Raw genomic sequence first — 13,423 nt, forward strand, 5'->3', positions numbered from 1 at the left:
CCAAAGAGGTTGTCTCGACCGTGCCCTGTCAGCTCGACCAAGGACCAATAGAGAATAGTTAGGATAATAATCATGGTTAACGAAAGACAACACGCAATTAAGGCGTAACCAGCCGATTAACATCGTATTACCTAAATTGGTAAATGTCAGAGAAGGCCCACCCCGCTCAGGCCCATGACAGGTAGTATAAATAAGTCACACGAAACGAGGTATGTCACTGTTCATTTATTACTCTCGAGAATTATGCTTGTCCTGACTTGAGCGTCGGAGTGCCTTTTGCAGGTACCTCCCCCCTCTGAAGCATCAACCCGAAGCTCTCGTTCGGCCCTCCAGTTACTAGAAGACACCTTTTCGCCTAACGTACGACACTGACGCAATGATACCAATCGAAGTTGGGGAGCCCTCTTTTCGGCGAACACACTTCGACGAAACTTCCAATGATGCCTCTCTCCGAGCAGAAATTGACTTAGTCGACGAAGTACGCAATCGGGCTCAAGTTATAGCTGAAGCATGCAAACAAAGGATGACAAGGAGGTTCAATTCTAACCTCATTAGAAGAAACTTCAAAGCAGGAGATTTAGTGTGGAGGGTGCAAGGGACGACAAGGCGTAATCCGAGAGAAGGCAAATTGGCAGCAAACTGGGACGGCCCATTCCGGGTCCGACACAACCTTGACAATGGCGCATATAAGCTCGAAGAACTTTCAGGCAAAGTCATTCCAAGAACATGGAACTCTTCTCATTTGAAGACCTTGGCCGAGTGACAACTTGGGAGGGAAACCTTTTCAGGAAAATCGAAGGTACATCCTTGGCCGAGTGACGACTCGGGAGGGAAACCTTATCAGGAAAACCGAAGGTACATCCTTGGCCGAGTGACGACTCGGGAGGGAAACCTTTTCAGGAAAGTCGAAGGTACATCCTTGGCCGAGTGATGACTCGGGAGGGAAACCTTAACAGGAAAATCAAAGGTACATCCTTGGCCGAGTGACGACTCGGGAGGGAAACCTTTTCAGGAAAATTGAAGGTACATCTTTGGCCGAGTGACGACTCGGGAGGGAAACCTTATCAGGAAAATTGAAGGTACATCCTTGGCCGAGTGACGACTCGGGAGGGAAACCTTTTCAGGAAAGCCAAAGGTACATCCTTGGCCGAGTGACGACTCGGGAGGGAAACCTTATCAGGAAAATTGAAGGTACATCCTTGGCCGAGTGACGACTCGGGAGGGAAACCTTTTCAGGAAAACTGAAGGTACATCCTTGGCCGAGTGACGACTCGGGAGGGAAACCTTATCAGGAAAATCGAAGGTACATCCTTGGCCGAGTGACGACTCGGGAGGGAAACCTTTTGAAGAAATCCAAAGGTACATCATTGGCCGAGTGACAACTTGGGAGGGAAACTTTTTCAGGAAAACTGAAGGTACATCCTTGGCCGAGTGACGACTTGGGAGGGAAACCTTATCAGGAAAATCGAAGGTACATCCTTGGCCGAGTGACGACTCGGGAGGGAAACCTTTTCAGGAAAACTGAAGGTACATCCTTGGCCGAGTGACGACTCAGGAGGGAAACCTTATCAGGAAAATCGAAGGTACATCCTTGGCCGAGTGACGACTCGGGAAGGAAACCTTTTCAAGAAAACTGAAGGTACATCCTTGGCCGAGTGACGACTAGGGAGGGAAACCTTATCAGGAAAATTGAAGGTACATCCTTGGCCGAGTGACGACTCGGGAGGGAAACCTTTTGAAGAAATCCAAATGTACATCCTTGGCCGAGTGACAACTTGGGAGGGAAACCTTTTCTGGAAAACCGAAGGTACATCCTTGGCCAAGTGACGACTCGGGAGGGAAACCTTATCAGGAAAATCGAAGGTACATCCTTGGCCGAGTGACGACTCGGGAGGGAAACCTTTTCAGGAAAGCCGAAGGTACATCCTTGGCCGAGTGACGACTCGGGAGGGAAACCTTATCAGGAAAATCGAAGGTACATCCTTGACCGAGTAACGACTCGGGAGGGAAACCTTATCAGGAAAATCGAAGGTACATCCTTGGCCGAGTGACAACTCGGGAGGGAAACCTTTTCAGCGAAATTCGAAGGCACGTCCTTAGCCGAGTGACGACTCGGGAGGGAAGCCTTCTGAGCTAATACTCGAGCAAACAGTAAAGAAGAAAGTCCTGAATGAGAGTGAATTGTACTTCATTGATTGGTGTCTCGTTAAAATCCTTGTCGGCCAAAATCCCTTTTCACATATTTATAAGGGTAGAAATGACCGATCAAGGAAAATAGTGCACCTTTGTGTATACATCATTTCAAACATACATCAGCTTCTTTGTCTCTCCCACAGTTTCAGCTCGAGCTTGGTTGCAGAAATCAGCTAGCTCTTCCATTTGCATGTACTTGTCGGCTCGTCGTCGTAAGTCGTCCATGTTGGTCGGTGGCTTCTTGTAGATACTGTTCACAAAAGGTCCCGGTTTCAATGCTGTGGTGAGGTGGTGAAGTGCCACCGCCGGGTTCAGGTCTCGGATTTCCAATGCTGCTTTATTGAATCGGCTCATGAAAGTCCGGAGAGATTCCTTCTTCTCTTGCCGAATGCTCACCAATGCTAGGGAGGTCAATTGATGAGGCCGGCTAGTGGCGAATTGATTGGTAAATTGGGAGGCCAACGTGTTGAAAGAGTCAATCGAGTTGGCCGGGAGTCGAGTGAACCAGCTTAATGCTCGGCCCTTTAGCGATGTTGGAAAGATTCGGCACAGGGCAGCGTCATCGGTAGTGCTGAGGGTAACTTGGGTCAAAAAGACGTCGACATGCTCGTCTAGATTGGTCGTCCCGTCATACTTGTCTAACGGTATGGACTTCCAATGATCAGGAAGTGAAGAATGCATGATGTTTGGGGTGAAGGGGTGTCGGTGTGCTCCGGCCAGCACGGTGTGCATGGGTCGGCCAGGTGCCTGAGCAGTCGAGGCATGGTTTCCCGAGGCGGCGACAGAAGTACGAGGGATGGAGGTATGATGTCCGAGTGAGTGGAATGACCCCTGAGTGTGGGTTGGCTCGGAGGGTATCCACGTGGGATCTTGATTTTGGTGTTTCAGGGCAGCGTTCTCTTCCCTCAAGGCGGCCATTTCGCGAGCATCCTTCTCTCGTTGTTGCTTCATGGCGGCCATTTCCTCCTTCATCTGCCGTACCACTTCGGCCATGTTTGTCTCGTCAACTGTCTCGGCATTGTCTGCCTCGGATCGGTGTTCGTCTTCGGATCGGTGGTCTTCGGTGTTGGTCTTCCTTATCTTTGCCATAATGCTCTCACTCAATTGGTCTTCTTAAGTCTCTTGGCTCGGCCCCACGGTGGGCGCCAAAATATACCTGTCTAAGGGCACACTCGTAGTCTTCTAGTAACTGGAGGGCCGAACGAGAGCTTCGGGTTGATGCTTCAGAGGGGGGAGGTACCTGCAAAAGGCACTCCGACGCTCAAGTCAGGACAAGCATAATTCTCGAGAGTAATAAATGAACAGTGACATACCTCGTTTCGTGTGACTTATTTATACTACCTGTCATGGGCCTGAGCGGGGTGGGCCTTCTCTGACATTTACCAATTTAGGTAATACGATGTTAATCGGCTGGTTACACCTTAATTGCGTGTTGTCTTTCGTTAACCATGATTATCATCCTAACTATTCTCTATTGGTCCTTGGCCGAACCGACAGGGCACGGTCGAGACAACCTCTTTGGCTGAGCCGACAGGGCACGGCCAAGACAACCTCTCTGGTCGAACCGATAGGAAAAGGTTGGGTTGTCCCTAGTTTTCGGCCCTCTACCGAGCCGAGGCCGTGCCGAGAATTGTGTCGAAGTCCGATAGGACATCACATGTCGGTCCACGTGGCCGATAGGACCCTTCCGGTACACAAGCCCCCCATCCTTGAGGAGCGAAGCGACGTAGAGGGTAATACTTTTCTGGGAGGTACACGTAATCTTCTCGTAATCTGAAGGCCGAATAGGTTTAGGCTGCCGAGGATGTCGAACAAGTTTAGGCTACCGAGGGTGTTGAAAAGGTTGAGGCTGCCGAGGGTGCCGAACGAGTTCAGGCTACCGAGGGTGCTGAAAAGGTTGAGGCTGCCGAGGGTGTCGAACGGGTTCAGGCTATCGAAGGTGCCGAACAGGTTCAGGCTGTTGAAGGTGCCGAATAGGTTTGAGCTGCCGAGGGTGCCAAATTAGGTTCAGGCTGCCGAAGTCCGATAGGACATCACATGTCGGTCCACGTGGCCGATAGGACCCTTTCGGTACAGGTGCATATAGCATAAGATTAAAATTCGGGAGATTTTTTGGTTCCATTCAAAAAGGATTTTTTACGTCTAAAATACAAAAATCATTTATTACATTGGAAACCTTCTATTTCTTAGTTTCTTAACCTACACGAGAGAAAACCCGGTCTTGTGTTGTAATTATGGTACCGTTACAAGGTGGGTTCAAGACTGTTAGATGAACAAAGTAACATGATGGATTGGACCTAACTCCTAAGATTTGAAGTAGGTAAAAAGTAGTAGTTGATTGGTTGTGTCCACAACTTTATACTGTTACTGAGAATCTCTGGTGCAATTGGTTGTACTTTGCTTCAAAAGCTACAAATACCAACTGCCAACTTCCATTGCTTTCTTCCAAAGATAATTTGTTGCATAGTTGTTGAAACCCGTATTTCCCGTGCAACAAATGCGTATGCAAACCCATTTTTTTTCTCGTCCGTGCCTATTATATTTATTAAACCATGTCATTAATCATTATATATAATTCAGATGCCTCTTCCGTCCCTCCATGAGAAATTCAAAAGTACTCGGTGTATTATCTGTTACAGTAAAGATTATATCTAATTTTGCTTGTAAATTTAATCCAATAGTATTTTATATATTACGTCACATTTTTAATGAATCGTGTGTTGTATGTCAACATTATATTTCTCCTATGAGCTGGTAGCAATCACATGATTTCAGCTTCAACCTGAATGACATCAAGATATTGGGCATAGACAGTTATTACATTGTTAAGAATTCATGATGTTACATGGGGATATCATTACAACAATATGTTAATGCCATCAACAAGAATAATGATACAGGGTAAAACTAATGTTAGTTTAATGACTTCATAACTTAAACTAAACCTATGACATCTAGCAAATGTCTTGAATCATTCGAGGGGCAGTGTGGAATAAGCTGCTGCTGTCGTCACTGTCACCCTGCTGAATGTAAGTTAACCGGTTCAACATACTGAGATCTCCTCCTTCTTTTGGATTCGGGAGATAATCTTATGGCACTCACCTTTCCAAGCTTTACAGAAAACTTACAATTTGCTGGTGGTGACAACCCAGTTGATCCATATTTCCTAGAAGATGAGGAAGACCTTTCTCTTTCTATTTCGGCTTTGTTCTTGTGACCTTTATTAGAGGGCTTTTTTGTTGGAGACTTTGCTCTCTTTTTCGGCAAAAGAATCTGGCCATCCTCCCTTTCCTTAGCCCGCTTGAGGAGCCTAACATGAAAGGGATTTTCAGAAGCGTAGCACACAGACACCCCATCAACTCCATTTCTTTCTAGAGCTACTTCTCCATTGTTTACCTGAAAATATGTAGAACTCACATGATAGATTGAAATAATGGTCCAGGGATAATCCAAGTAATTGGACTCTTCAACGTCAAAAACCATAATAGTAAGTAAAAGTTGAACATATGCACTGGATATTGCTAACAAAGGAATTACCAGTTGAAGAAGGGAAGAGAAACTTCGGGCCACATCATACTTCTCTTGACCCCCGACCAAATCAGAAAAGGATAGGACACCGCTACTGCTTGGTTCAAGGGAGAGCAAGGAGAACTTGTCAAGAATTCTCTCACCATAGTCTTGGATATCAAATGGTGGATGTGATTCCTACAATGCCAAAACAGTCCATTCAATTTAAAGCAATAAAAAGAGAGGGAGGATACCGAAAAGATGAATTCACCTGTTCTTCCAAGTTGTGCTCAATTCTTTGTTTCCACGTTGAAACTCTAGCAGCCATTTCAGTTTGCTTCTCAGATTCAGCAATGCTAGCTAAGAGAGCATTCTAGATAAGGAAAAATGGTAATCATTTTAGTAAAAGATATACCATACCAGTGCAAGGGAAACAGATACTGCAGAATTCGTCAAGGCTACACTCTGGAACTCGAGTTCCTTCAAATTATTGTGTGGAAACAAACGGCAGAGTATACATACTGCTTGTTGGACGTTTGCACTTCATTTAAGTGAATAGTATATCTTGTCTAAACAACCATAAGCACATGCTATACTGGACTTCAATTTCTTTCAGGGTTTAGTAAAATAAATTTTGAATTGGGCTGGAGGGTTGACAGAAGCCTTTTTACGAGATTTCTACAATTGATGAATAACTACTTTTATACCCAAAAAGTCAATGACAATGGCACTCTTACCAGGTGAGAGCGGCAAAGATCTTCCAAACTAGCCTGAGAAAGATCTATAGCTTCATCAATGTTGAAATGAACGTCCTCAAATTCATCCTGTTAATTCAAGTAGATATCCAAATATTATAAGATTAAAATATCATTTAAAATATATAAATAGTCATATTACTGGTCTCCTCTCCTAACCTCTTTACGGAAAGGAGGTATATCTTCTTCCATGTAAGCATTGTCTGGTATATCAAAATCATGATTTCCACTATCATATTCATTGTCATTGTCTTCATTGTCAGCCCCCGAGTTGAAAAATGTTCCACCAGTTTCATTCCCCTCATTAATCAGAGATTGCCTCAGCTGCAATTTACATATCACATTGTATATAATCAAAATTATGTATCGGTAAATACTAAATATAAAAACCATAGAAAACATACCTTCTCATATAATGGAGGTTGAGAATCCCATTGTCGTTCATGCACATGTTGTCGCATCTCCCACATTTCCATGAGCTCTGGACTGATAGGACCATGCAATTTTGCAAGTGGAAACAAGGTGCTCATCGTAACTGGTTGTCTTACATTGAAGTTGTTCTTTTTTAAAGATTTCACTGCAGGAACAACAAAAGGAAAAAATCAGAACGGTAAATTACAAAATTATGGTAAGGCAAGTTGTTGAAGGATGGAGGGGACCTTTTCTGAATGGCTTCACCCTCAAGTTGCCCTGTTCATGAGGATTCAAAGGTTTCCATGGATCATCATTATTGTCATCTGAATTGTCTGAATCCCTAGATGCATCACATCCACCATCCATATTAAATCCATAGTTGCAGTCATTAAGACCAGCAGAAGCAGGAGAACTAGGCTGAATATTTTCGGCATCAGAACTACAATTATGTTTAGGAGAGCAGTTGGAAGTAGCAAACTGACTCTTAGCAGCCGATAATCTACGAGCACTTCCACCAGAACGTGTGGGAGAAAGAAAGCTTTTACGAGTTGAGGTATCTCTGTTAATATCTTTTTGAGTTGTGGCAGCATTGCTTCCCTTAAGAAACTCATTAACTGCAACAGCATCAGACATGTCCAATAAAATAAAGTCCTGGTACAGGTTTGTGGTGGACAACTGCACCAAATCATCATATCATTAGTGAATAAAATTATATGAACATCACTATGCAAACAGATGCAAGCTATTAAGATACCAGAAAAGACTCCAATTCCCCTCCATCACCACCAGAATCAAAGCAGTCACCCTCAAGAACAACTAGATTTGCAGGAGGTTTTATAAAGTGATCCAAATTCACTTCTTTGCCTGCTGTACCATCCAAGGAATTCTTTTCTTCAACTGCAGCATAACAAAAATAAGATATAGACAGTTGCAAATATTTATACTGAAATGATGCAACAATTATGTAAAAGATAACTTGATTTGGACACACTTGATGAAAGACTGATAGGAGACACAGAAGACTGAATGTCAGAAGGGAGAAGTCTATAATGACACACATTCTCAACAAATCTCCGGCTTTGACAGAGGGCCAAAGCAGGGAGAACCTCATTTTCAGAAATACCACAATGACCCAAATTTAATTGATATTGTGCTAATCCTGAACCAAATAAGCCTAACCAATCTTACCATGTAAGAAGATATGTAAAATATATACTTGGTATGGAACAAACCTATTGTTTAAAACTAAACTTTGTTACGTGAAACTAATCATTTTAATATAATAATAAAACCCCTAATGTCATGGTTCTTGTTTGATCATTCACTCATCTCCACTAAATAGGGTACCTGGGATTTCATCTAAGCCCCAAAATTGATCATTTTCTTCACCAGCAACTGCACAGCCACCATTTTCTTCAGGTTGAACAGATGTTCCATCAATATGATCTTGCTGTCTGCCCAGAAAACATTAGTCAGAACAATCAGTGCTGTCTAGTTTGCAAAAACTCAAAAATAAAAATGACGGTTAAACACACATTACTTCCAATTTTATGTTCACTTAAAATATGTTACTGATTTTGTCAAGTACCAATACACCAAAAAGGTTTAACTATTAGGTGTAAACACACAGTTGGTTTTCAACTTTTCATATCTCTAATATGGCTGGAACACGGGGCTCGAAGCATGGGCAATGCACAAATACCAACTTTGTGATGAAATTCAATTTTTTATTAACAAGAATGGTAGCAGAGAAGATTAAACTACTGAAAACAAGGCCATAAACGCCCTGATACTGTTTCAAGGATGAGTTATCCCTAAAGCTTAAACTGTTAGGTGAAGGTACATGCTTGGATTCATATTTCTTTTTAGCCTAACTGGCTCTATCAAGTATCAACAAGTTATTTACAGTCACCTTCCTTACCATGACATCAAAATTATGGGGAAAAAAATAAAACATGCAACTAGAAAAATTGGTATGAGTATGAGTATTGTAAACAAAGCAAAGATTTTGATACAATGTTAACAGACTGGTAGGGTAAGAACTGAGCTTATACTTGCACAATATTTGGTCAAAATGGATGAATGGGAAGTTCAAGTTTAAGTAAAAAGAATGGAACAAAATATCAAAAGAGTAATCTGTGCCATACACATTGATTATCTTTAAAAACAAATTATGGTACTTGCAATCTTCATATAAGAAATATTGATAGTTCATAGTTATACAACATATTATAGATTATGAGTTTACTTGAATTTTCCACTAGTGTATTAATTGTTTCAGATTGATTGCATAGAAGTTTTATATCCATTCTACCCCACTTTTATTTTAATATTATGAATATGATTCACAATTTGAATGGAAACAGAAAATAGGAATGATAAGTGTGTGCTTGGTTAAAATTTAAGAACACACGTATAGTTGACGCCAAGTCACTTCCGACCCAAAGTTACTCCTTGTAGCTTCCAAAATTTACGACAAAAACACAAAAAATGAAGGAGAGGACGTGAAACCAACACGGAACCAAACAAACACTAAATAAATTGTCCCAATACAAAAACTGAATAGATCAGCCAAACTTTGACTTCTATTTCTATCAACTTTTTTCAAGATATTCTTTAGAATGATCTCAACAATAATTGCGTCAGAATTAGTGAACTGACAATACCAATCAAATATAACAACTATAACATCACTCAACACTTTATTCACTTAACGCTTTCTTGCATGCTTTCCTCTAAAGCACAGATACTCCTAAAGTCAAGTAACGCACATACCAGGTACTTATCCGTACCCATTACATGTTAAGTACTCACAGCTGTTGGATGCATACTGGGATGCACCACAAAAAGAAAAAAAAAATGAAAATTCAATTTGGGTACTCTTTCTCTGGGTGAACCAAATTTAGAGGCTATTATTTTTACTAATGATAGACAAGGAGATGATGAAATTAAAATTGTTAGTGTGATATCGCAGTCATGCTTAGGTTTTACAATATTGATTGATTCTTTTAAGGAAATAATATTGCTTGTTTAAACAATTTATGTTTTTAATTATTTTTTCATTATGAGATAATCCTTTTGTTATGTTGAAGAATTTAATCTCATACAAGTTTATGCTTAGCTGTGTTCTTTATCATTTATACAATTTAGCCTAGTTTCTACAAAATTCTATTTTCAAAATTTTATATTCTCGTACTCAGTACCATTTCCCTACTTGTAATCCATACTTGAACCGGGTACCAATTCCCTATCCGTACAACATTTCATTTAAACAAAAAAAAGACGGGTGCCATGATTTCCAATTTGACCAAAGACATCATATGTAATGCAACTATGGCACATCATGTGTAATACTTATTCACCAGTTAACATGACATCTGCAACCAAGTAGAAAATAAAAGCCGGAACATTTGTTTGCCTCTGACATAAAAATAAATAAGGTAAAGTTCTAACGCTGAAGCAGATAATTAATTTTTTTTTCCTAATGTTCAAGGTTTCAAAAAACGGTATTTCGGCTACAATCTCATGGTTTTTTGGGTGTCTGCGATGCCTCTCCCCAAACAAATTAACAAGACAGGGAGAGGGGATTGCAAATTACATAAGAAAAAGCAAACACAGACTAAAACTTTAACTAAAAAATCAAACCTTTTCTGAGAAAGAAACTCCAAAGCACGCAAGACCAAGGTGTAGAGATACTCGACCTTTCGACTATACACCTGTATGGAACCCTGAAGCAGCAGAGCAGCTACAATTACCCAGAAACAGCTAATTCAGTTGAACACAAACCTTAAAACACTAAGTGGTAACTTTCAAAAGACAAACGAGTACGATGCGCCAAACCTTCGGCGAAATTAACAGGAATATGTCCTTCTTCTTCGCTGGTTATCTCGCCGGAGCAAATTTTCAGAAGATACTCCTCAAGCTTCTTGGCGAGGTCAACTTCCCAATTGGATTCTAGGTCACGCTCCGCGTGAACCTCGTGGAAGCCACCGCCTCCACTCCCACCGGGATCCGAGATGCCCTTAGTCATCTTTAGTGGACGAAATCGCTGCGCAAATCATGGTAAGGTCGCAATTTTCGTCGCCAGAAACCAGAAATGGGGAAAACCCTAGGGTTTCAGTTTTCCGGCAAGGAGTTGGAGAACACCGAAAACGATAAGTACGGTTTTGAAATTCACTAGGAAACGCAAAATGGGGTGCCGGAAAGTTCGAAGCTTGTGTGGTATGCTACAGAAGGGGTAGAGAATTTGGCAGCAACTGTGTGTGTGAGAGAGAGAGAGACGATAGGATAGGAGAGAGAAAGAGCGTTCAAAAGTTTCGATTTGTTTTTCCCGCTCGCTCCTCGATCAAAAATCAAAAGTAAATTGGGCCTGATTCATGGGCCACTCTTAATTCAAACCAATAGAAAGTTAAATAAAAAAGGTAAGACGGTGCTATTCACACCTTCGTTTTGCTCCTGCACCCTCCACCTTGTGGGTTTTCAGTTCAAAACTCACCAAATCACTTAAACACAATATATATAAAAAGTTACTTTTGATCTAGTAGTTTGAAATGTATATTTTTTCTTTGGTTCACCGAACCTAAATGATAAAATAAACACGTCCTAAACATATTTAACAAAAATCTTGAAATAAGAAAATGTTAAGTTGATTCTATTCACACCTTCTTTTTCTTTAACCTTTTAAGTATCCTTAACAAAAATTTTGAAATAAAAAAGAGTTAATCATTCATACATTGTTAGTGTAAAACTTTTTACACTGATAACCAATCATATCTTTTAAATTATTTTATTTTATTATTATTTCATTAAATAAGCAACTGACATGACACTATTAAAAGATATAATTGATTGTCAGTGTAAAAAAATTTTACACTAGCAGTGTATAAGTGATTAACTTATATAAAAAAAAATCTTATTCTCAATGCAAGCACTTTATTACACCCTCTTATTCTCAATGCACTTTTGCGTTTTTCCTTTTTAATGCAAGTGCGTTATCAATATTTTTATAGAAATTTAGCTTTGGTAACTATCCTAAAATCAATTTTTGTAGTGTATGCAAGTGTGTCAAAATATTCTACAAAATTAGTTTCTATTGTGTAATTGTGTCTATGAAATTTAGTTTTTGTGGTGTAATTAATTTAGTTATTATTGTTTAATTTTTATTTTTGATTATGTAATTTATTAAGTTTTATGAGTTGAATAACTTGTTAAATATTATATTAATGTATTTAATTTAGTTAATTTGTATGTTTAATTAATTAATTTAAATGAATTTAATAGTATGAAAAATTAATAAATAAAATGTGAGGTCAAAGAAAGTTAAACTATATCAACATAATCATATACAATAAATATGTTGGGTACAAAATAGTACTTCTAAAATGAAATTCAATAAAAACAAGTCATGAGTAAGGCTTACCCATCTTTTGATATGTACAACTTGCTTCAATGCTTACTTGTGCAACTTTCGAAGCCTTCCATGTAGATTTTTGAATGTCAATTCCCTTGATTTAATGTTTGTTGTTCAATACATGGTGAATATACATACATACATGTATATATAAATAACTTATCAAACAAGTATATGGGAGTCACTCAAACTATACTCAATCTAGTTGCCTGTAGGGAGTTACATAGGTACTTTTAGAGGATCTCTCTCTTAAGAAAATATGATGTATGGATGGGAATGTAGTGGAACCAAGGAATGTATCCATCCATGCTCCATGTTGGATTAGTCCACACATTCCTCTAGTGACATTGTCAAGAATGAGATCAATATATCAAATGAATATTTGATTACACTCTTGAGTGTCAAATATGTGAGCCATAATGACGTGGTGAGTAAAGAATTCCTTATATATGTCCAAATTATCGTATCACCCTCTCTGGTAGATGGATGCACAATATTGAGTTTGATATAATGAAGTCCAAAAAATATGAGATATCTTGGAAAGGTCGCTCCTCTATATAGGCTTCATAAGGCATCCAAATGACTTTCTTTGTCCACAACCCATCTAGTGCAATTCAAGTGATGAATATGTCACCATTGTTATAATCTCCCATAAATGGTAATTACGAGGTGCCAATGGCTGAAAAGTACTCAAAGATCCAAACTTATAAACCATTAACATAATTGTCGTAAAAAAAGAAAATACAAAAGCCAAATAAAGTAAAATGAAATTAACTGGTACCTGTACTGTCCGCATCGAGATGTCGAGCTTGAGCTCGACACTGAGACATTAAATGACATCGGCCAAAGCAAAGACTCACTATCTACCGGGCCGAGGTCAACCTCAGGCCCAAGTCAACGTTACCCTCGCCTAAGATGAAAACCCTAATTCACATCAAGGTACGTGTACTATATATATGAGACGATTACATTATCAAAGACTAACTTTAGCATCGAAGTCTCTTTTACAGGTACCACCCCCACTTCGGAGCAGCCGACGTACCCAACAAAGAAGGCTCACCAATCTTGCCCAGCAAATTGTCCCCCTTGACCGATCTCCGGTAAGAACAGTACCTATAAGAGAGTCATATATCCTCGAAACAAC

The 13,423-nt window shown here is 40.0% G+C and overlaps 1 protein-coding gene across 1 annotated transcript; it reads right to left on the bottom strand.

Annotated features, from left to right (window-relative positions):
- Positions 1 to 4,962: 4,962 nt before the first annotated feature.
- On the bottom strand, positions 4,963 to 11,204 carry HEB2 (condensin-2 complex subunit H2-like protein). Its single transcript, XM_020372599.3, has 11 exons — positions 10,710 to 11,204; positions 10,515 to 10,614; positions 8,217 to 8,323; positions 7,624 to 7,766; positions 7,115 to 7,544; positions 6,860 to 7,032; positions 6,615 to 6,779; positions 6,438 to 6,524; positions 5,972 to 6,073; positions 5,731 to 5,898; positions 4,963 to 5,589 (listed from the first exon to the last, which is right to left on the bottom strand). The coding sequence occupies exons 1-11, from the start codon at positions 10,897 to 10,899 to the stop codon at positions 5,209 to 5,211; spliced, it is 2,046 nt and encodes a 681-aa protein (XP_020228188.1). The 5' UTR covers positions 10,900 to 11,204; the 3' UTR covers positions 4,963 to 5,208.
- Positions 11,205 to 13,423: the final 2,219 nt, after the last annotated feature.

The sequence above is a fragment of the Cajanus cajan genome, chromosome 1 (genome assembly GCF_000230855.2).
Source record: "Cajanus cajan strain Asha chromosome 1, NIPB_CcT2T_4, whole genome shotgun sequence".
Taxonomy (NCBI): domain Eukaryota; kingdom Viridiplantae; phylum Streptophyta; class Magnoliopsida; order Fabales; family Fabaceae; genus Cajanus; species Cajanus cajan.